Source organism: Kwoniella shandongensis, chromosome 4 (assembly GCF_008629635.2).
Source record: "Kwoniella shandongensis chromosome 4, complete sequence".
Taxonomy (NCBI): domain Eukaryota; kingdom Fungi; phylum Basidiomycota; class Tremellomycetes; order Tremellales; family Cryptococcaceae; genus Kwoniella; species Kwoniella shandongensis.
In genome coordinates, this window is record NC_089290.1 from 349,103 (window position 1) to 370,327 (window position 21,225).

Sequence of the window (21,225 nt, forward strand, 5' to 3'; positions counted from 1 at the left end):
TTCCTGTGGGTAATCGCTAGTGACTCCAGGTCGGTGATGGGGGCTACTTCGTGCCGATGAAATGAATGAAGAGGGCGGATGTTGCGTGTACTGCGAAATGGTGATGAGAGGCAGTGTGTACAATTGTTCCAGGACAGATTACTAAACGGTTCGGTTTCCATAACGTTAACGTAGTTCATAGCGGGTCCCCGCGTAATCACAGACCCGTGGGTCATCTTACGCAACGTCAATCTTGTCATAAAAGGGAGGTAGGTATCCAATCCATATCCGATCCACCAAAGACTACGGGAACTTGTACTGAACTATACTATACATGATGTTACAAGCTCTCTCCCTCACTCATCTGACTCCTCGCACCAGCAGACAAACCGTATAAATGATAGTCCAGCTATCTACCTGATCCTCTTCAACCTCTCCGTGTTCTTCATAACCGCGAACTCAAGGTTCTCCGTCTTGTCCGTGACTCTTGTCAATCTCTGGTTCTGTCCGCCGACCTCGTCACCCATTGCCATTGCAAGGGATTTCAACCTCCTTGTGACATCAAGAGTCTCGTCGAGGTTCTGATCCAGCTCCTCCTCGATTCCTTCGTCTTCCGAATCAGCCTCGAACTGAAATTTCGACCTTTCATCTTTTCTGGCTTTCTGTTCTCCTGGTAGAGGTGTTCGGTCCACTCCACCATAGGGTGATGGGTTGGCTGCGTTACCGAGACGCTTGCGAGTGTCAGTGATATCGTTGATGGCCTTGGCTCGATCGATACGCTCCATGGCATGACGTTCGTCAATCTTCCTCTCCTCGGCTGCACGTTTAGAATCCTGTTCGAGGGAGTCCAAATCAGGTTTGCCTCTCTAATCCAGCAAGAAAGAGTACTTACCTTGTTCCAGACTACAGCAGGTTTGAAAATGCTCCTTCTCAACTTCTTGAGCTCTTCAGCCTTGTCCTCGGCTCGCTGATTGTTTGCCTTGGCCATATCAAGGTATCTTTCCGAGTTGGCGATTCGTTCTGCGCGAGGTATGTTCAGCAAGGGAAGCAGCGTTTTGGACCTCATACAGACGTGAGATCGTCACTCACCGGACTGGTCAGCCAATTTGGCCACGGTACCCCGAGCTGACTCTTCCGCTTCCCTGGCAAGTCTGAGTGCGTTTCTGTATCACGACACAAGGATATCAGCCACCTCCCATTCAGAGATACCACTAGGTTTGATTGATTGACTGCCATTCGAAACTTACCTGGTACTTGCCAAACTTTCCTGCTTGATACCTCTCATCTCCTGCTTAATACCTTCAATCTCTTCATCCTCTTCGAAATCCTCTTCCATCTCTCTCCCTTCATATCCATACTTTCTTTCTGCGACAGGTTTCTCCGGTGCTTGGAACCCTGCGAAGAGCTCATTACGAGCCGCATCGTTCGGACCCACAGATCCTTTGGCGTATGGGTTTCCACCGCCACCACCGGCTCCGGTGTTGGCTGTAGCGTAAGGGTCACCACCTCCAGCAGCGGGCTTTGACCTAGTGTAAGGGTCACCACCAGATGCGCCGTATCGAGCGTTGTTTCCCGCACCGCCAGATGCGTACGGGTCTTGTTGAGGAGCCGAAGCGCCGGCAGGAGGAGCAACGGGAGGAATCAAAGGTGCATCCTTGTTTCGTCGGAAGAAAGACATGGTGGCGTGGCTGGGACTGGGACTGGGACTGGGTTTGGTTATAACAGCGTGTTTTGTTGGCTAGATGTGTCTGATGCAGTGATCGGAGAGACTGATGTCAATCTGTGATGTACAGTGGTAAATCAGGTGCCACTACAGCATCGAGATGGAGAGGAGACAAAGGGACTCACTGACTAAGCTGAAACCGTCCTGACACAGAATGGAGCTGAATGCGCTTGACGACCAGGGGTTTGAGCAATGTACAGGGCGGTGCAGACGTGTAGTATCCGATAACTAATAGTCGATGACGCGAGTGAGTTCGTTACTCTCCAGAGTATGAGACGGTCTTCGGCAGTCCGATCGGTAAAGGTGCAATGGTTGACTGTACGTCGTGGATAGAATGATGAGATGTTGATAAGTGTGAGATGAACAGTCAGTTGGGTGAATGTGACCGAGGCGGGATGACGGTCCACAAGGTGGAGTCACGTCAGTGCGGATTATCATGCTCGCGCCACGTGTCCTCATCGGGGAGCAATTGTCAGGCTGACTTGTACTATTGCTCTGGTCCATCTACTCGCGAAGCGTGTACGAGTTTACAACATTATTTAGGTTGATCCAACTTACATTACATTATCTACATCTTGACATCAAAGTAGACACCATGTCCGCCCCTCTACCTTACGACGCGACTCCTCCTCCCGAATCCCCTCGACCCGAAGTTGAGCCTATAGAAGTTGAGAACCCAGCTCTCGATCGACCGCTTGACGAATACGATGTCCCTGCCACAATACCCGATCATGTGAAGTCGTTGATGGGGAGGATGAGTAAAGGGAAGGTGTACTTAATGGAAGAGAGTCCTGCAATATTGCATGTAGATGGTGAAGAGAGGGTAAAGCGTGATCCTGTGAGTGGCATGCCAATCTACGTCAAAACCGCTTTTGTACTGTTTGACTGACAAGGAGTAACTGCATGTAGAGGATCGCTGCTTTGGCAGAAAGATTGGATGCACAAGATCCCACTTCATGGCTGGGTGAGTGAATACACTATGCATGGTACAGGTAAGGGAATGCACGCTGATCAAACCCGTCGGCGACACAGAGGCAATCTCCGCTGGCGCCCCTTCACCCATCAAACCATCTGCATTGTACCTCCGTTCAGACCTGATCCAACATCTCTCAACGAGCAAGGTATTCTCATGGACCTCGTCGCTGGGCGCGAATGTCATGGGTAAGTGGTTCTCTTCCTATCTCTGCCTGGTATAATCTCACCGAATCTCGTCCTATTGAAACGATATTCAGGTCTCGAATGGCTCAACGATACCACTCTCTTACTCATCTTCCCCACACCTGCTGCTACATTACTCGGTCTCACTCTCCTTTCCAAAGCAGGGTTTGACCCTGCTGAAGGCGACGACCCTTTACTCGAACGTGCGGCCCATTCCGTCCCCATCTCTCTACTACCGCTTGCCGAACCTGAACCCGTACCAAGTCTCGAAGGTCAAGAATTGCTCTCCTCGACCGGCGGTAGTGCGGGTGAAGAAGGTGGGATTAGGAAGAAAGGACGAGGACGATTCGGAGCAGGAGGAGGATCGACCTCTGGATCATACGACCTTGAACCTCTCGTCCCTGCAAGTGATAATGGGACTTCATTCAAATTGGCAGAAGGGATAGATCCCCATGCTCGAATAGCTGTTCGATATGCTGTCGAGTCAGATTCCGATCTTCGAAAAGAAGCAAAACAATCTGAATGGTACAAGCGACACGGTAGAGGTGCAGGTAAAGAGACGGCTTCGTCACGTAGAGCTGTAGGAGGTAGAGAAAGAGAAGATGGAGATGGTTTTAGTTTCAGTGGAAGAGGTGGGGAAGGGAAAGAATTCGCGAGGAGATTGGGAAGAGAGAGGACAGATCCGTATGCGAGATCGTCACGACCGGGAGGAGGGAGAAGGACCCAAGAAGATCTGGATAGGGAGTTGGAAAATATGTCAAAGAGAAGAACGAATGGGGGAGAAGATGGTGGTGGAAACGGACTCGATGAGGACGTAGATATGAACGAGGGATACGGTCGTAGAGCCGGTCGGGGAAGAAGAGGCGGCGACGGCGGAGGAAGGAGAGATGATAGAAGAAGAGGAGGAGGAAATAGGAAAGAAGATTTAGACAAAGGTGAGTCGACACCAGTCAACGTTATTAGGCAGACTTTGCCTGTTAGATGCTGATCCCCCTCCTTGTAGAACTGGATGACCTCTTCGCAGCTCGGACAACAACAGAGTAGTATGATGACAATGTCAAACTCAAATGTCACACAGTGTCACGATCTCTTGCGGAAGCTCGTAACACCTCGCTGAAATACAGCACTGCTACATCCAATGTCTAGGTTACAATACAGTAGCGCTTCGAAGCTGCACACTCCTTAAGCTTGATTCTGACTTTATCCTCACGCCTGGTGCTGCCCTTGAGTGTGCTCCAAAACGGACAACTGTCCGCTGCCCACTCCTACGCCCTCGCCAAAGCCCATATCCGCACTACCTATCATCGCATCCCGAGTTATCCCCAAATCCTTCAAGAACGTATCCAAGTTGACTCCATCTGTACCTGTAAAGTTCTAATCTATCTCATTTGGTTGTCCCATGTCTGGTACGTTCTGCGCCATTGTGCCATCGTATTGGTTTATCCCCCCACTCGCTGTGTTGGATCCTTGACTGATCAGATCGTTTTCAAGCGAGCTACCATTTTGATTTGCCAGCCAACCTTGAATTGGATCAAAGGTGATTTGCGGATCGAACTGGAACATGCCATGTGATGACGACCCGACGTAGTCATGCTGCTGCTGCTGTTGAGCGTAGGGATAAGTATCGGTTATCCGCCGTGAGCTTGACAGGAGGGGATTCGGCCCGTTAGCTATTATATCGGTATTGCCTGCAGTAAGGGTCGGAATCGATTTGAACTTCTTAGCTAGTTGGGTCTCGCTCGGATCGTGAAGTGGCGGAGCCGTACTCGTCTTCGGATCATTATCGCTATACGTTGTCATCCCATCACCTTGAGGCAGCTGTCCTACGCTCGAAGGGCGGGAAACACCGTTTTCGCGACCCGACCTTCTGGTGAGGTAGTCAACGATATCGGGAGAGGCGGCACCGCGAGTCTGTCTCGTAAGTCGTTCGATGTTGGAATCCATTCCCGCTGGAGATTTCCTCGAGATTGCTGCTTCGATCAGATGTGGAATAGAACTGCAAAAAGCAGTCGGTCAACAGAGGCTGAGTCAGATACCGTGCCGTGATCTTAACGTTGAAATTGTGGTGTTGGGACTTACACCGGTGGCCACAATGCCATAGCAGTTTGTAAAGCTCGATCTCTCGACTTTGCATCCTCCTCCACTCTTTGAACCAGTGAATCATCCGCCTGAGGGTGTGAGATTCGCCACTTTTCGAGCTCTTCAGGTGACGGTGTCATTCGCTCCATCGTGACCATTACGTTGTCCACGACGTCACCGATGTCGCCCCAAGCTTTGGGAGCAATTCAATAAGTCGTCAGCTTATCTACTGTAGTCTCAGCCAGGTAGTGCTGCAACCTACCCCATCCCTGTTATCATCCAGATCGTCAGTGAGCGCAGCTTTTAGACAGATACACACATCGACTCACCACTTGATACAGCCCCTCAAGACAGCAGTTCACTTCTTTCTGCTTGGCTTCCCAGGTCCAGCCATATCCACCAGGCTGTTGCAATTCTGTTAGCTGGTAGCTTCACGACTATCTATATGAGAAGTGTAGCTCACCGTATTGCTAGGGTAGCCTTGCTCGTTCGTCGGCACCTCCGCCAGTAATTGAGATGTGGCTATTAACATCCTCATGAAGATCGATGCCGCTATATGGGATTTCAGTCAGCATACTATCCTGAACATGCTCTAGCAGTGCTCATTCGCTGTACCCACTCTGTATCAGACCCGTTGGCATGACGTCCTGGACGGCGTGGCGATTTAGTAATCTCCATTTGAATGACGAAGAATAACCGCTGACCTTGTACATGCTTACTTGAGCCCGGCATGCCTTCAACATCATTTCCACACTCTGCCTGCTCAGCTCGTCCAGCAGCTCCACTTCCCTCTCTGACCCACTCGATGTTGAGCTGGCCGTGGGCGTATTGTCATCTGTTGCAGTTGTTATATGGGCAGAATGGAGCTCTTTGCGGAACTCCAGCTGATCGCGAAGGATATTGTGAACGATGAGTAAGAGGAAAGGACCGCAAAGTCGAAGATTAGTCAGGTACTGTAACAGGGTATCAACATCTATCAGTGAGTACGTAGGTTACATAACCTATAGATGGATCCGGCTACCCACATTGAGAGGTGAAAATCCAAACAGGTCTTCACGGCCGGTACTCTCGAGCAGTTCCACGGTCTGAGTGTTGATATCGGCCGTGATAGATTCCTGATCGATAGGATCAGTATGGTACTCACATTGGAGGGCACGACGCTCACTCACCAGCTCATGCCACAATCGTCTCACGGTCGCACAGAAGCGCCACACATCGACTGAACCCTTGCGTTTACCAGGAGCAGACAGTTCGATTGCGACTCCCCGCCCTAGTACACCAAGTCGGTGATAACACCTATAGATCGTGTCTCGGTCAGTGGTGAGAATGAGGGGGATCGAGCACTGGTTCCGCAGTTCCTTGAGTACGAAAACCGAAAACTTACATCAGGAAGAATGACAATGCTTTGAACGACGACGGTGGAAGATGTTCGTGGACTGTGTGCAACCATTCCCCAGCCGTGTCCACGTCCTCCTGATCGCTGTAAAAGGATGCTATCATCAGTACTAGAACGCTGTGGCAAAACAACTGAGGCAGCTTACAATTTGGGTAGTTGACCCATTGCTGCTGAATACAATGCGTCTCCGATTAGATGTGTCCAGAAGAGGCGTCTGAACAAACAGAATAAGTCTTTATCAGTCTGCGATACCCATGGCAGTGTCGTCCTTGCGCTTACCTTTGCTTCATCCGCAATAGTGTCGTACTCATCGGAAGTTCTTCATCGTCAGTGATTATTGGACCCTCTGATGTCCACATCAATCCAAGCAACCTCATCTGTTCGACGATCGCCGAATGCATCATTTGGCCTATGCAGACCCAGGTCAGTCCCGCACTCCATAGCCGTTTGCACACCTGCCTAAGCTCACTTTCCATCCAGTAGTCCTTCCCAAAGTCCTTGCTGTCGGTCTCTCGATTCAGTTGCGTGAACAGAGTCAAAGCCTGTACACCGGTGATACTGGGTTGTCGGAGGATTCCGTTTGTATCGATAAGTCGACGCGCTCTGTCGGTAAGCGCTCGGCAGACTGTAGTCCTCGCTCGTCCCCAATATGCTCGGGCTTGTGTACCAGGAGTGAACTGTGACAGTGTCAGTAACGCGCGATGAGCTGTCCGGATCGACATACCGTTCCATCGGAGCGAATGACTACAGCGAACGGGACAATCAGTGGACGATAACCTGGTTTGCTCGACAACTCACCTCTTGGAGCATCCTGCGCTCTCTCCGGCTCAAGTCCAAGCACCTGCACGCAAGGTCAGACATTGCGATATCAATCGATAGGAGAAACTCACCACCGGCGAGTCAGAATACCTTGATCCCCACGCTTCGATGACCGCGCACAACGCTTCTTGAGCTGGCGTCATTCTGTCCGACCGTTGACCGGCTCGAGCCCATTCCAAGTAGAAGGACTCGGGACTGATAGCCTGAAGTTGCAAGAGGGGTCAGAACACAGTTAAGCCCATGAGATCGAATTGATCATTACTGTATCGACTCACCGGATACGAGAAATGCACAGCTTGGAAGAATGTCTTGACTAAGTGTCTACTCAATTCCTGACCCAGAGCTCTGTCGGCTAGTTCTTGCTGTACAGTCTCCTTCCTTCCCCATCTGATGACAGCGTTTCCCCCCACCCAGAGTCTCCACATATCCTCCCTGAGAGCTTCAATCTCTCCTTCCATCGGAGCCATCGAGGTCGACCTCGGTCGCTTTAGCGTTTTGCCTACCGAATAGCTGCTTTCATTTGAACTGGCATGGCTGCGAGGAGTACCAGTATTCGGTGTAGGTGAACGACGAGAGAGCGTACTCGGGGATGACGAGGCTGGCTGGCGGGAGGGCGGACGAGCACTGTTTGATGATGAGTCCGCATAAGCCGAATGTGGGTTGACAGAGGTTTCCGATTGTGCTATCGCTTGCAACGTATCAGCCAGCCTATCGTACAGCTTTGCAGGAGGAACTTCGACCGCCAGACGAATTTCAGCCGGCGTCAGATCCAGTCGTGAACCTTTTTGTTTCGCAAGCTTCATCACATCTTGAGGATCATTTGCGAACCGCCACCAGATATCGGCAGCTTGATCGACCTCAGCAACATCAGGCTCTCCTCCCGCTGACTTGTTCGACTGCTTCCGAGCCGCAGGTGATTTCTCTTTCTCACACGTAGTGGAAATTAGTGGTGGTGTCCCATTGTGACGGTCAAGTTGAACAAGTCTGGGGAAGTTGGGTTCGTATTTGTAGGTCTGCATAGGCGGTGGAAGAGGACTTGATTCAGGCATCACCGGTTGCTCTGGCCATGGTAATGAGGGATGAGGACTGTGTTCCGTGAAGGAGGCGAGTAACGTATCGAAGATGTGCTGTTCGTCCGTATTGACGTTGAAGTCTATTTCATGGGTAGGAAGCGAGTTGGGACCGAGTATGTCGTAGTCGGCCCAATCACCTCGATTGTAGCCTCCCTGAGAAGTGTCTCCGGCCACGTTAATAGCGTCATTGCTGACCGGCGTGATATTTTGAGTACTTGCTGATCCGCTTGCTTGTTGCCTTGCCAGGAAGTCTCCATCCGACTCGGCTTGCCTTTCCGACTCTGACCCAAACGTTCTCTTGGCCTCATCTATCCTCTTCCCACCCTTGTTCGGTTTGCTCGGATTGGTAATCTGGTTTGCCGTACATCTCAGCCCCTTGCTATTGCAGTTGGTACAATGCACGTGTGGGTATTGTTGTACGAGCAAGTTGAGCGGAGGTTTCTCGTTCGGATCAGAGGTGGAAGAAGAAGCGGATGAAGATGGGAGTGAGGTGAGGAGCTCCAGGAGATCGCATTTGATACGGCGTAACTTGCATGAATCACAAGCGACATTTTGACCTTTGAGAGCTGTTGTCAGAGACAGACCTTACATGTTTTTTGTACATGGTCCATGAACTCACGACGCTTCTTCCGCGGTTCGTCGGCTGACATTCAGACTGCGCTATCAGGGGTACAACCTCCGTGTACCTCAGAACATCCAGCTAGATAGTAAGAATCACTCAGTCAGAGACTGCCAGCTTGTAGATGGTGGTTGATTCGTGTGAAGATAATGTACAAACTGGCTTACAAGATGTTTGCGGATGATTTCAAGCTGCATAACCCGGATGGATAGATAAATAGATGGAATAGATAGCATCTTTCAAGTGGCGTTGACCGACTCCTGAATAATCTATTTTCGTCCTTCCGTACCTTTCTTGCGCTCACTATAGCCTTGTCGACGGGCCGCCTTGAATTAACTTTTCATTCCGTCTCACAACCGTCCGTGTCCCACAACTGTAGCAAGCAGTGTACGGACAACGATTTCGGGCCACAATGCTCATTTCCCACTTGTCCAGGAGAAGATCCTATGTGTGCGAGCCAGATATGTGTATGATGATTAGATAATGCTATACGGTGTTGATCCGCATCGCTTCCGCTACCCCTGAAAGTACGGTTTTCGGACCTCAGTACCAGAGTCCCTCACCCCTACCATTGACGCGAACTGATCACCGAGCCATTACTCTCGTATGTTCCGTCGATGTACAAGTTGGCTCAGCTCATTGCTCGGAGTGACTCCGTTGAGTGATCCTTTGTCACTCTGTCCATCCTTTCATGAGGCCGTTTCGAGCTGTGTCTGTTGCCTACTATCGTTGATCGCATTGCTTCGTTCTCCCCTCTTGCTTACTTGCAGCCAGGTATCACAAACGCGGTAGTGACTATCATTGACCACCAGATACTGACAATTGCAACCTCGCTGACAATGCAGCCCCCCAATCCCCAGATCGCCATCAATGCACCCACTGACTCGACTCATCTCACTTCTGCGGCTTCGAAGCCTACAACCCAGCGACTCGATCGACTCACATTCCCTCTCGTATCAGGCCAGATCATCTCCCACATTGCTGCTGAGCTCGCCGACTTCAGAGAAGTCTTGACCGATCCGTTACAGCGATACAAGATCTCAGAGATCGTTGCTGATCTCCTAGACGCTGTAGAGAACGCTCAGAGGGCACTTGGAGGGACTTTGGAGAACAGGGTGTGGAATTTGGAAGGCGTGATGGGTGTTTTGAGTGACAGAGTGAACGAAGTGGAGAAGAAGGTGAAAGGGCTCGATCTCAAGGATGAGGACGGTGGTGCTTTGATTGTCATTAGGGCTACCGGACAGGATGAGAGGTTGACCAGAGATGATGGTGAGAGGACGAGAAGGATGGGTTCAGTGGTGACGACGTTGAGTGAAGGATGGTTCCAGAGTGATGGAAGTCAGTCAGAAGGGATGCACTCAGAGGACACCGAGACGTCTCGCACTATGCAGGGATTGGAAAGCGCGTTTCACATTCTGAATGAGAAGGTGGAGCTGATTGAAGAGAAGCTGTCGTAGATGCAGCACAGATGTGGGTTTGCCAGTCGCTGTAATTGTGTTCTTTGATGATGATGATAACGATGATGATGATAATGATGATAATGATGTGTACATGCATAGCATAACTTTTGGTTGTTAACAGATATACTAAACGTTACAGATAGAACCTGTCTTTCGTAAACTAGTACTCGAAGCGTAATATAAACACGTTGCCTAAACTGAAAGCGAATCCATCCCGGAATCGACTATAAAGAGCTCCTAGCTCGAACACATTTAAGCGATTCGGTCGATCTTCTCGGTCTCCTCCTTGATGGAGCCGGTCTCGTATCTCTCCTCTTGGCCAGTGTAGTTAAGACCGACAGCGGCAGGGGGAACAGCGCCGCTAGCGTTGAACTCGACCTCTCGCTCGACATCGGACTCGGCACCAGCGGTCCATCGTCGACCGTCCTTGTTCCAGACGTAGAAGGCCCAACCGGCAATGTAGACGAAACAGGGGACGACGAGGTAGTAAGAGGTTCGAGTGCTGAACTTGTCGGCAAGAGCACCTTGGATGGGAGGGAAGACGGCACCACCGGAGACACCCATAACGAGGAGAGCAGCGGCTCGTCGAGTGTGTCGACCAAGACCGGAAGTACCCAAGACGAAGATGACGGGGTACATGATGGACTCGAAGAACATGATCATGATGAGACAGATGACACCGGGCATACCCTTGAGGGAACCGATCATGATAGCCAACAAGGTACAGGCGACAGCGTAGACGAAGAGAAGGACTGGGGCGGAGACGACAGCCAAAAGAGCGGTACCGATGAATCGAGCGACGGTGAAGACGATGAGACCGTAAGAGAGGAGTTTGGACCCCTCGGAGTCGGAAACGTTGGCGTTCTCATAAGTGTAGTTGAGGAAGAAAGCACCGATGGTGACCTGGGCACCAACGTAGAGGAATTGGGCGACGAAACCAGTGATGGCTCGGTATTGCTTGTAGAAGGGCTTAGCGGCCTGGGTGTCGGCACCGTGGATCTCAGCAAGAGCCTCAGCCTCGGCCTGAAGAGCCTCTTCGGAGACCTCGGGAAGCTTGGTGAAGAGGAAAGCGAGAGCGACCATGACACCAAGACCGGAGACGGCGAGGTAGACCCATTGAACGTTGTTCAAGTTGTCCTTGTTCTCCTCGGTGAAGAAGTACTTTGAGGCGATCAAAGGTCCTGAGAAGGAAGCGACACCGTTGAAAGATTGGGAGAATTGAAGTCGGAAGTTGGCGACGTTGTGGGGGGGCATGACGGAAACGTAAGAGTTGGCGGAGACCTCGAGGGTAGCGAGACCACAAGCGATGATGGCAGTGCACATGACGAAACCACCGAAGATACCTTGAGGGTTCTTGGTGTTGACGGAGAATTTAGCGACGGGCCAGAAAAGAATGGCACCGAGAGAGTAGAGAGCGAGACCCATGATGATAGTGAACTTGTAACCGCGTCGCTTGAGGACTTCTCCGGCAACGGGAGAGAAGCTGTACAAGAGAGATGTCAGCACTGGCATGCAGCAAAAGAGTCGCTCATGATACTCACGCAAAGTAACCGATACCGAAGTAAGCGACCTGAAGACCAGTGGATTGGAGCTTGGTGATACCGAGGACATTTTGGAAGTGCTTGTTCAAGACATCGAGAAGACCGTATGCGAAACCCCAGAGGAAGAAAAGAGAAGTAACAAGGATGAAAGCCCAAACTGCAGACAGCGCTCGTCAGCGTGTTTCTTTGCGATCGTGAAGGGGGGAAGAGGGAGAACTCACGATATTCTCGCCTGATGAAACCGGTTCGGAGGGGGTTACCACCGCTACCGCCAGAGACTACTGCACCACCTGCCATTGTGAGATGTTATATAGGAGTAGAGAGTTGTAAGATTGGTCGAGGGATTGGTTGGTTGTTTGTATGAGAAGGTAGGAAGATGTTTTGAGATGGTTGAGGGGAATAGCTCTCTTCTTGAAGAACCCCCTTCTTTATATGTCTTTTCGAACGCCAGCTTCTCCCCCTCACGTATCTGTTGCCCCTTCCCTCCACGACCCCCTCCCCCCCCGCAACTTCCAGGGATCGACGGTTTGTGGGCCAAGATCAGGTCCCATGGGGCAACGACACTAGCTTACTCCGAGGTCTTGTGCCTCTTACCCCGTAATTACCTCGAGTTTTCGCTTCATAGTTTTTCACCTGCTTTAAGGAACAGCTCCCGTACGTACTGTCAATGAGCGGCTACGACAGTGGAGGCTTATGAAACAAGGATACGATGCTATTACGGTAGTACATGGTAGCGGCAAGTGGAGTTTTCCTGACTTGTAGTCCTTGCGTGATTCACTCAGCTTCCTCTCCTCGTCTACCGTTCCCGCTGGAAGTAAAAATACCGAATTATCGTGAGCGCGGCAACGGCTGTAGTAGGTCTCGTAATTTGGGGGTGATCGTCTGCTCTTTCACCGGCAATCGACAGCAATAGCCACGGCACTACCGAGATTACCGTTACATCTGGGTAGTACGTTTGATGCAGAAGCGAGAATGTACGGCATCGGTTTGAGACCAGCACATCTTTTTTTCTCTCTGCGAGGCACGTTTACTGCGAAAGAGGGGAGGTGACTCAAATCGCCTTCTAGGAACACGGGGAACCAGACGAGCCCCTCCGGGGCTGCCGGGAAAAGGGTAAGAAGGCGAGGTCAGAATACCGCCGGCACTTGTTTGGCTGGAAACTGGCACAACCGCACGAGTCTAACCCTGTTTTGGTAAGTGCCGACGGTAAGCGGAAAGTAGGGTCCTATGTTTTACGTTCACGTCCCATCTCGTGGTTTGAGGCAGATCTGGAATGGTTCGGCATCTGATCGAATCGTGAGATCTACTGCCGTTTTTTTTTTTTTTACAAAATACATGTAGTACAGTCAAAGTTTGGGATCCGAGATAATGCAAGTCTCGATGAAAATCGTACAGATACATCATCGCGCCTAAGAGTTGTGCAGGTGCGGGATTGCGCGACCCGACAATGGCAACAAGCAGCAATTACTTCATCTGGCCCCTCTCCGTTCATTTGCCTGCATTCAGTCTTAGTGCGCAGGAACGAGCCGAAGAACGTTCTTCAGTGCCTGGTGCAAAGGTGGATTTGGTTTTTACACGGGGTCACCTGGCACATGAATGCTCCAATTTGGGGACAGATTTGATAATGACACCCAAATGGAAAGCAAGGGAGTCGCACTCTTGAATAGGTAAAACTTACGTGATGCTGTCATCTGCCGCGATGATCGGATTCGTATTTCAACATGCGCTCTTAGTTTCCTTTCCCCTATTGGCCAGCCAGCCTTCCACTTGAATCTATTGTTTATGATTTTTGTGGTACAGAGCGACGTACTGCGATCGACAGGTACTGGAGAGTCGTTGGGGTGCTGAGCTGGACTCAATAATGGAATCGCTCAGCTGTTCATGGGGTACGTGCGGGAAAAGGATCTCTTGGCTAGATCGACTCTCGGGGCGGACTTTGATTGATCAAGGCGAATGCAGAGGACGGGGACTGGGCGCCTTGGCTTGAGCGGTGACTCCGCACGTTAAGCATGGGTTAGGTTACATGCTTCTTGGCAATCCGGAGTCTGGTCGTAATACGATACGACTTTCTGGGAGCCCAGAACCTCGTCTCATGTAAGCGGGAAGGCCCAATGATAAGTCGCCGTCTCTAATTAGCCGAAGTTGATACTTACTTGCTATTTGCTGACCGAAAATGGAATTCATCTAACCAGAAGGGGGATCCGATAATGTGACTAAGAAAGCACAAAATTCGCAGTTCCTTGAACAGATGGAGCGCTGGGCCTATCTCTTCAATGTATGTCGCTGCCTATCTATGTTCATTGCAAGAAGTGGTAGGTCTTATATGCGGGCTATCGTCCTGAACGGCATGCTACTATGACTTCAAGCGTAGCAGGACGGATAAACTTCGTCAATCTGAGTGACAATTGCATTGGCAAGCCTATATGAGAGCTAGCATCCACAAGCCAATGCTAGCCGCACATACATAACGTCCGATCGCGTGCTTCCCACATGCTAATCGTGCGTGCGACATACTCCCATGCTTTCATGTTCTGAGCTCAATTGCCACGTAATCTGGTGTACCGGTGCCGATTCTTGCCGGTGTCTCCATATCATATCGAAATCACTCGCAGATCTACAGGTCGAAAAGTATCAAGATCGATCGTGAACATCTTGGATTGAAAGTGACGAACGTTGAAGAGGTGGAGGGTGGTATGTATGTGTATCTTCTGTTTGTATGTACCTCTCGTATCGTCCTGAATGAACTACCTTGCCGGTATTGATACAGCATGGACAGCTGAGGTGGGCTGCAGGAGCAGCATGTACATACCACAACAAAAGTGAAACTGATCGTTTGTCGTTTGGTTCTCCCTAGATTGAAGGCCTCAGGGGGACACACCAGGAGAAAACCAGTAGCTTCTCTTCTCGCTGAAAGGAGAGTGTCTGAATGCAGTAACTCATTCCCGCGCTCTCGGCTTTCGCTCGATTCCAGCATCATTTGAATTCTTGTCGTAGCTCAAAATAGCAGCAGGACGTCGCGATGCCGACACCTGGTATCAACCAGACATCTCCCTAATCTTCACCTTTCCTTCCTGCCATAGCAGCGGTAGTGTCTACCTCAGACCGGTTGGGTACAAGTTCCAGGAATCCCATATGAGTCGGAACACTATACGTCATACATGCTTGTAGTCACGAGTACTATAACCTTACCTTGTCTACAGACGCAGACGTATCAGAGCACGAACGATGACGTTTCCCTCTCTCTTGGTCAGTTGCAGGTGCGCATGCTGTTCCCCTTGTGCTGTAAACGCTCGATCCCCGATGGTCGGTCGGTTCCAGCAATGATCGTGGTATATATAACTCTAAACCCACTGAAAGAGAGGCGACTTTGTCTACCAACACCCTCATCCTTACTAACAAAGTAATCGCAATCAACAAGCAAAATGAAGACTACGATCTTGCTCACCATTGCAGCGCTGGCTTCTAGCGCAGTAGCCACTCCTGTCCTTCTTTCCAAGAGATGGTCCTATGGGCACATTGCTGGACTTGACTATTCGATGTAAGCGTCTCATCCCATCGCATCTTAAAGTCTCGCTCTTCCTCATTTGGTTTGGTTTGGTCAGCTTGTGAGACGAGTGCTGATCTTCCCATGATAGTCTCAATCTCGCCCGTAACCTCGAGTCGCTAGGTAAGTTCCCCCTCTACACTACACACCGACTCTAGAAAATACTCGCTGACTTCAGTCCTCCATCTCAGAACTCGCTTACTGGAACCAAGGTCTTGACAACTTTACCGAAGCAGACTTCGAAGCTGCTGGATACCCAGGATTCAGAACGTATCTCGAACTCTTCAGAGATCAAGAGATTGCCCATTTCACCGTCCTCAAGTGAGTCCCTTATTCCACTCTGTCCCCCCATACTCTTCAACAGTTCATACTAGTTGTCGCTATATTGTGCTCTGCTAACTGATGTCGGTGTTGTGTCCGTTTTGTAGTGATGCGCTCGGTGGTGGATTCACCAACTGTACTTACACTTTCCCGGTCACCACTCCCGAAATGTTGTTGGCCATGGGTCAAGTAGTCACCACTGTCGGAGAAGGTGCTTTCATCGGCGGTGTTGCTAGTGAGTTATAGCCCCTCTAAGAGATTTGTTCGAACGACTAATCGCTGACACCATTGTATTGGTCAGACCTCACCGATAGTCCTAGTCGACAGACTGGCGGTTCGATCCTCGGTAATGAGGCGAGACAAAACTCGCTCCTGAGGCAATTCCTGGGTCTAAACTTCTTCAACGGTACGTCGTTGTCGTCCACGATCTGTTCTTGGGTGTGAATCATATCGCTAATGCAACACGACCTTCATAGCGGTCAACTTTGATACTCCTCTCACGGCATCTCAAGCTTATTCGTTGGCTGCTCCATTCTTTGATTGTCCATCTTCCAACCCGCCTATCGAGTTCCACCTCATCCCACCTATCTTGGCGAACTTCACCGCTGGCACCCCTCCCCACAACGCAGGTGACGAGATCACAGTCAAGTGGGGTAAGTTGATCCCTTGTCTGTCTCACTGTCCTTGCTGATATCCTCTCTCAGATACTAAGAAGGTCAACCTTGGAGACGATGTGCACATCCAGTTCCTTGGTGATGTGTATTCCATCAAGGCGCCTTTGACCCAGACAGGTCCAGGTGTAGGAACAACTAACCTTCCCGAGTACATCAATGGAACTGTGAGTGATCGGTCTGCCCTCCGAACGAGCTTCGAAGGAATTGAGCTAACCAAATCTCTGTCTTGCTCCCCTTCACAGTCCATCTTGGTCGCCACCAACTTCAAGTAAGTTTACCCTTCCTTCGGCGCTAGACCACCCTCTAACCTTGTCTTCGTCCATAGCGGAAAGGGTCCTATTCCCGATGGCCAGAACTTCGGTATCGGCTACGTAGTAGTTGCCTAAACCCTCGGAGAGCCCTGAAGGTTCATGCTTCGAATAATCAGTTAGTGTAGTCACAAAAAGTGATAAGCAATCAGTCAAAGTATAATTAGTGTTTTACTTGAAATGTCGAAATGTATCAATATCCGCGAAAGCTTTCGAAGGACGGCGATCCAGAAGCATTCCCCGCGACTCCCATGCATATAGTACTCGTGTAGTTTAAATGTAAGGGGGTCCCAATTGTTTCCTGAAGACGGTTGACAAGGCCTCGACGACTGTGGACGTCCGAAATCAGCATGACATATAGGAGCTTCAAGAATTTGAGATGCTTACCCAACAACAAGACACCACCTCCGGGAGCAAGACGCAGGACCTGGTGGATGAATGGGTCAAGTCAGCGAGGCCGCGTACGTGAAATTTGGCACACGCGATAGTTTCATCTTCGACACTCACCTTTGGCGCGAACCCCTTGTACATTCCTCCGAATCCTTCGGTCTTGATGATCTTGTAAAGACCGGGGTAAGACCTGTCATGCCACGACCAACACGTCAGTACGGCAACCTACCAGGCTGACTCGGTCGCACTCACCATTCACCGCTACCGTGGAGTTGCACTCTGGTCTTGATGACGTCGACTAACGAATTGAGTGAATAAATGATCAGTTCGTCCAATGGAGTTCAGACCACAGTGCTTGGTGTTACTCACAAGGTGTGTTCAAAGAAGTACCAACGAAGCCACCGACAGTTCCAGCAAGCAAGTTGTTACCAAGCTCCTGCTTCTTACTCTGTAGTTTGCAACTCAAGATGAGCTATCTGGCACGGGCAAGTGGTACAAGATCACTTACAGTAGCTTTGGGCAATAAGCCCTTCACAGCGTAGATGGCACCGAAATAACCACCGTTCCACCACCAGTGTCGCCAGAAGGTAGACTCCATACCTTGGTACAATCTGTAGTCGGTATCATGTCAGCAAAAGGGCATCCACCAACAGGAGATAGCGCCTCGAGAGTATGAGGGTCAGATCAAGGTTTACTCACCCTAACGGTCCACTGGTCTTGAATGAGTGCTTAATGACATCCATAGGTCCCTTAAAAGTCGAGGTCTTGGACTGCATTCTAATCTTGACAAGCTCAAAGGGAGTGACGACAACAGACTCGGTGGCACCGGCGAAACAACCTGTCAATGTTGCGAGAGCAAGGGTGTTTTGTCTTTGACCATTGTTTGTGAAGTAGGCGCCCCATGATCCTGTAAAAATGATGTATGGTCAGCATGTAAACATATGAGATTGGCAGAGAAGCAGAGGGAACGGCGGAGGAGTGTAATGGAGAGGAGGGCGCGAAGTGTGAATGAGCAACCAGCATGTGGTTAGGTCGTGTGACTGAGGGATGAGATCGAAGATCGATAATAAGACGAACCGTTTGCAGCGACTGGTAAGAGACGATCAATGTCAGCTGGGTTGTGCTAGCATGAAAGAGACACAGAGGAGACACTCACATTTGACAGCTCTCTTGGGAGCTTCCAACATGAGAGGAGGAACAATACCTCTGTACAATCGACCGGGACTATGTGGGAACACAATCAGCTCAGCACAACGACAATAGAGGGCACTGAATAAAGACGTGCTGGCAAGAGATTGGTAGGAAGAAGTTTCGCTCACCCTTCTTGCGCGATGATGTTCTTGAACACTTGAACCATGCCTACTCCTTTACCGACTTCAAGCTGTTGACGAGTCTTGACGACATCAAGGGGGTATAGCAGCTGTCGGAAGTAATGTTCGCGTCAGTTTCAGTGCGCCAGACCACATGGTGTAGTAAACGCACGAGAAGCTCGGTACATCCTGATAAAGAAGGTCAGCTACGTGGCTCGGCGACTCAGGTGAAAGAGGAAGGTGGTAGCTTACCTGCAATAGCACCTGATGCAAAAGTGTAGGCGAAGGGAAGGGCTGTCGGAGCATCAGTCCTGCCAGCTCCAACACGCCCAACTTGACAACTCACGAAGAGGTTTCTTAAGTTCTGTAGTTGTCATTTTGTTTTATCCTGTCCTGTCCTATCTTTTTCTTCTATACGAGCTATCTAGATGTCTATAACACGACGTATCGGTAGGTTGTGATAAAGTCAAAGACAACGTTATGATGGGTTCTTTTTCATCCCGGTGAAGTGATTGCGCGACTCAAGTGAACAACCCCTAATCTCGAGCCAATCCGGCACTTCCGGGCGTATGATCCCGGTCATATATAAATGGGGGGAACCGATACGACTCATGATATCGTGCGGGGTCTCGGTTAGGTAGGGGCATCGTTCAATTGGTTGATTGTATTTAGATGACATCTCGATTCTGGTACCAGATAAAAGTAGAGGGGTTCGCTATGGCGCATCACCGAGGCTACCTTCGATAGCAGAAGCCGTCTCCTGCACCATCATGATTTGAAAGAAGAGACAAGGTCGCTACAGAACCAAAATACATGTCCTTGAAAGCTCCTCGGCCCTGACATCTTCTGGACACCTGTAATACCCAAAGAAACGGTAACACGCCGGTCATCGAGCTTGGAAGGACAGAGGGCCATCGGACACGCCGTTGCAGGGAACACATCTTTGAGAATTGGAAGAAAGGACGAAGCCAGCTTGACAAGAGTGTACTGCAACGGTTCGTTTGCCGATCAGTCGATCAATCGACATGAACGAACAGCCCAAACGGACTTACCATTGCATAAGCCTGCAGAGCAAGACACGGACAGAACATTCGGGATGGCGGTACAGTCTGTCCCGGAGCTGGTATTTCTCGGTAATGAGTACTAATTAACCTGGGAGACGAAGGGATCTGACTCACCCAAGAGTGGCACATCCGCCACACGAGTAAAGATCTTCGTCCGGACTAACACTGACAAGGTGTTAGCTTATTCTCAGGACCGTGAACATATGGTTGACCTATGAGAAGTGATGAGTGTTAAAGAGAAGACTCACCACTCATAAGCGACGTTAGGTCCTGCGGATCGAACCTCCGCATCTGTCATAGGTACAATCGGACAGGCCATCGTTGTAGGGGGACATCGAGCAAGATCGATCGGTGCACCAAGGGGAAGGTTGATCGGATAGACAGTAGGCTATGCGTTCAATCACTTGTTATCTCTGAGACTAGCAGATTTGGAGATGCAGATGTATGACGAAGAGGGTACTTACCACTGATCGTTTGACTGCGCTGATCGACGCTGACGGACGAAGGCTGGTCTCGCGTTTAGGATGGTGCCTCTCATGGTCCATGTTATATCGATTCGCAAGGGATTCAGCTCCTACAGTGGTCGCAGGGATCGCATTTGTGAGTGTGAAAAGAGAGACGAGAGCGATGGTGAAGTGGTGGGAGAAGTACATTGCGGATGGGAATCTGGTGCGGGAGCTATAAAGATCGTAATGATATTGGGAGATGTGATGAACAGACTCGTGTAGAGGGCCACTACAACGGCGTGAGTGTGAAGACTAGTGTATGCGGGTATAGGTATGTTTGGTGGAAGAAACAATGGGAGAGATGACGAGGGCGATGGACCTTTATACTTTATTGTCCTCGCTATCCATTTCTTGTAACATAGCACCTCGCAGCTCGTTGCGAAGATGAAACTCCCAACCTCACGTTTTAGCACAGACCCTCTCCATCGCCTCATCAATGTATGGGTCATGGTAAGTCCTGTAAACTCCCTCATTTGTCGAGCTTGTGAGCTTTAGTTCCGACCAAAGGTAGCAGCCAGAGGAACAAAAGAGCACTGTGAAACACAGCCACAGCAATTCACGATCCCTTCTTTTCCCACTACTCGTTGATTCTGCGTTGTAGTACGAGCTAAGATACGGTAAATGGTCTCCGTAGTTATCCGTATATAACGGAGTTCGAGGATGCAGATCATGTGGATAATGTTAGCACGAGCCTTCAATGATCAGCAACGAAGGGTGCGCATCGATGTCCAACAGGGGGCTGGAAGCTCGTGCGCTCGTTTGAAGTAAAGTATGTTGGTTTCCTATTGTTCGGGAGACCTTCGATGAAGCGATGGTGTCATGTCAAGCCCGATTTAGTCCAGCGGAAGGTCCATCTATGTTTCGGACGTTTGACGATGAGACATGCTCTAGCCGAGCTTCCTGGATAAGGGAGGAATGAGGCAGAGATGAAGGAGGATCATTCACCATCTCGATTCTTGGGAGAGGCGCATATTTGGGAAAAGCGGACAATCAGTGAGACATTCCGATACGTGAACAATTGCCACAGCATCGTGAAACTGCACAGACCCGTCGATGTCTGAAAGGACAAAGGCGAATGCATCTCCTAGCGCTTACGAGGTTGTCCAGAGTATGCATTTGCATAAAGAAGTGTGAGCATCATCGAGACCACATGGTGTGATACGATGGGCGGTCCGTGCTTCGGAGAGAAAACAATGACAACGAAATCCGTCGCGTTTCATCTTTTCTTCCGTGGCTCTTTGTTCTCTTCAGATCAGAACGC

General features: G+C 50.1%; 8 protein-coding genes across 8 annotated transcripts; 3 read left to right on the forward strand and 5 right to left on the reverse strand.

The window, feature by feature from the left end:
* Positions 1–392: 392 nt before the first annotated feature.
* Positions 393–1,657, reverse strand: CI109_102152 (uncharacterized protein; the record flags this gene model as incomplete). The annotated part of the gene is made up of 4 exons (XM_032004847.1): positions 393–812; positions 872–999; positions 1,069–1,142; positions 1,227–1,657. 4 exons carry the CDS (start codon positions 1,655–1,657, stop codon positions 393–395), a joined length of 1,053 nt encoding a protein of 350 aa, XP_031860962.1.
* Positions 1,658–2,297: 640 nt separating this feature from the next.
* Positions 2,298–3,904, forward strand: CI109_102153 (uncharacterized protein; the record flags this gene model as incomplete). The annotated part of the gene is made up of 5 exons (XM_032004846.1): positions 2,298–2,540; positions 2,612–2,666; positions 2,735–2,863; positions 2,935–3,795; positions 3,864–3,904. The coding sequence occupies 5 exons, from the start codon at positions 2,298–2,300 to the stop codon at positions 3,902–3,904; spliced, it is 1,329 nt and encodes a 442-aa protein (XP_031860961.1).
* Positions 3,905–4,234: 330 nt separating this feature from the next.
* CI109_102154 (uncharacterized protein) lies at positions 4,235–8,877 on the reverse strand (the record flags this gene model as incomplete). Its single annotated transcript, XM_065967091.1, has 18 exons — positions 4,235–4,856; positions 4,940–5,132; positions 5,202–5,208; positions 5,269–5,343; positions 5,403–5,491; positions 5,559–5,586; positions 5,644–5,892; positions 5,965–6,054; positions 6,109–6,235; positions 6,324–6,419; positions 6,481–6,549; positions 6,615–6,744; positions 6,805–7,012; positions 7,060–7,079; positions 7,134–7,176; positions 7,226–7,357; positions 7,430–8,784; positions 8,847–8,877. The coding sequence occupies 18 exons, from the start codon at positions 8,875–8,877 to the stop codon at positions 4,235–4,237; spliced, it is 3,564 nt and encodes a 1,187-aa protein (XP_065823163.1).
* An 808-nt stretch (positions 8,878–9,685) lies between these two features.
* CI109_102155 (uncharacterized protein) lies at positions 9,686–10,303 on the forward strand (the record flags this gene model as incomplete). The annotated part of the gene is made up of 1 exon (XM_032004844.1): positions 9,686–10,303. The coding sequence occupies one exon, from the start codon at positions 9,686–9,688 to the stop codon at positions 10,301–10,303; it is 618 nt and encodes a 205-aa protein (XP_031860959.1).
* Positions 10,304–10,558: 255 nt separating this feature from the next.
* On the reverse strand, positions 10,559–12,144 carry CI109_102156 (uncharacterized protein; the record flags this gene model as incomplete). The annotated part of the gene is made up of 3 exons (XM_032004843.1): positions 10,559–11,789; positions 11,848–12,004; positions 12,069–12,144. The coding sequence occupies 3 exons, from the start codon at positions 12,142–12,144 to the stop codon at positions 10,559–10,561; spliced, it is 1,464 nt and encodes a 487-aa protein (XP_031860958.1).
* Positions 12,145–15,269: 3,125 nt separating this feature from the next.
* On the forward strand, positions 15,270–16,772 carry CI109_102157 (uncharacterized protein; the record flags this gene model as incomplete). The annotated part of the gene is made up of 9 exons (XM_032004842.1): positions 15,270–15,385; positions 15,483–15,514; positions 15,583–15,712; positions 15,820–15,947; positions 16,014–16,118; positions 16,189–16,365; positions 16,417–16,550; positions 16,629–16,654; positions 16,712–16,772. The coding sequence occupies 9 exons, from the start codon at positions 15,270–15,272 to the stop codon at positions 16,770–16,772; spliced, it is 909 nt and encodes a 302-aa protein (XP_031860957.1).
* A 195-nt stretch (positions 16,773–16,967) lies between these two features.
* On the reverse strand, positions 16,968–18,771 carry CI109_102158 (uncharacterized protein; the record flags this gene model as incomplete). Its single annotated transcript, XM_032004841.1, has 13 exons — positions 16,968–17,023; positions 17,082–17,121; positions 17,202–17,274; positions 17,337–17,382; positions 17,454–17,532; positions 17,593–17,695; positions 17,784–17,991; positions 18,162–18,173; positions 18,241–18,308; positions 18,404–18,504; positions 18,567–18,583; positions 18,647–18,688; positions 18,741–18,771. The coding sequence occupies 13 exons, from the start codon at positions 18,769–18,771 to the stop codon at positions 16,968–16,970; spliced, it is 876 nt and encodes a 291-aa protein (XP_031860956.1).
* Positions 18,772–19,280: 509 nt separating this feature from the next.
* CI109_102159 (uncharacterized protein) lies at positions 19,281–20,111 on the reverse strand (the record flags this gene model as incomplete). The annotated part of the gene is made up of 5 exons (XM_065967092.1): positions 19,281–19,381; positions 19,447–19,514; positions 19,573–19,623; positions 19,707–19,846; positions 19,923–20,111. 5 exons carry the CDS (start codon positions 20,109–20,111, stop codon positions 19,281–19,283), a joined length of 549 nt encoding a protein of 182 aa, XP_065823164.1.
* Between the last annotated feature and the right edge of the window lie 1,114 nt (positions 20,112–21,225).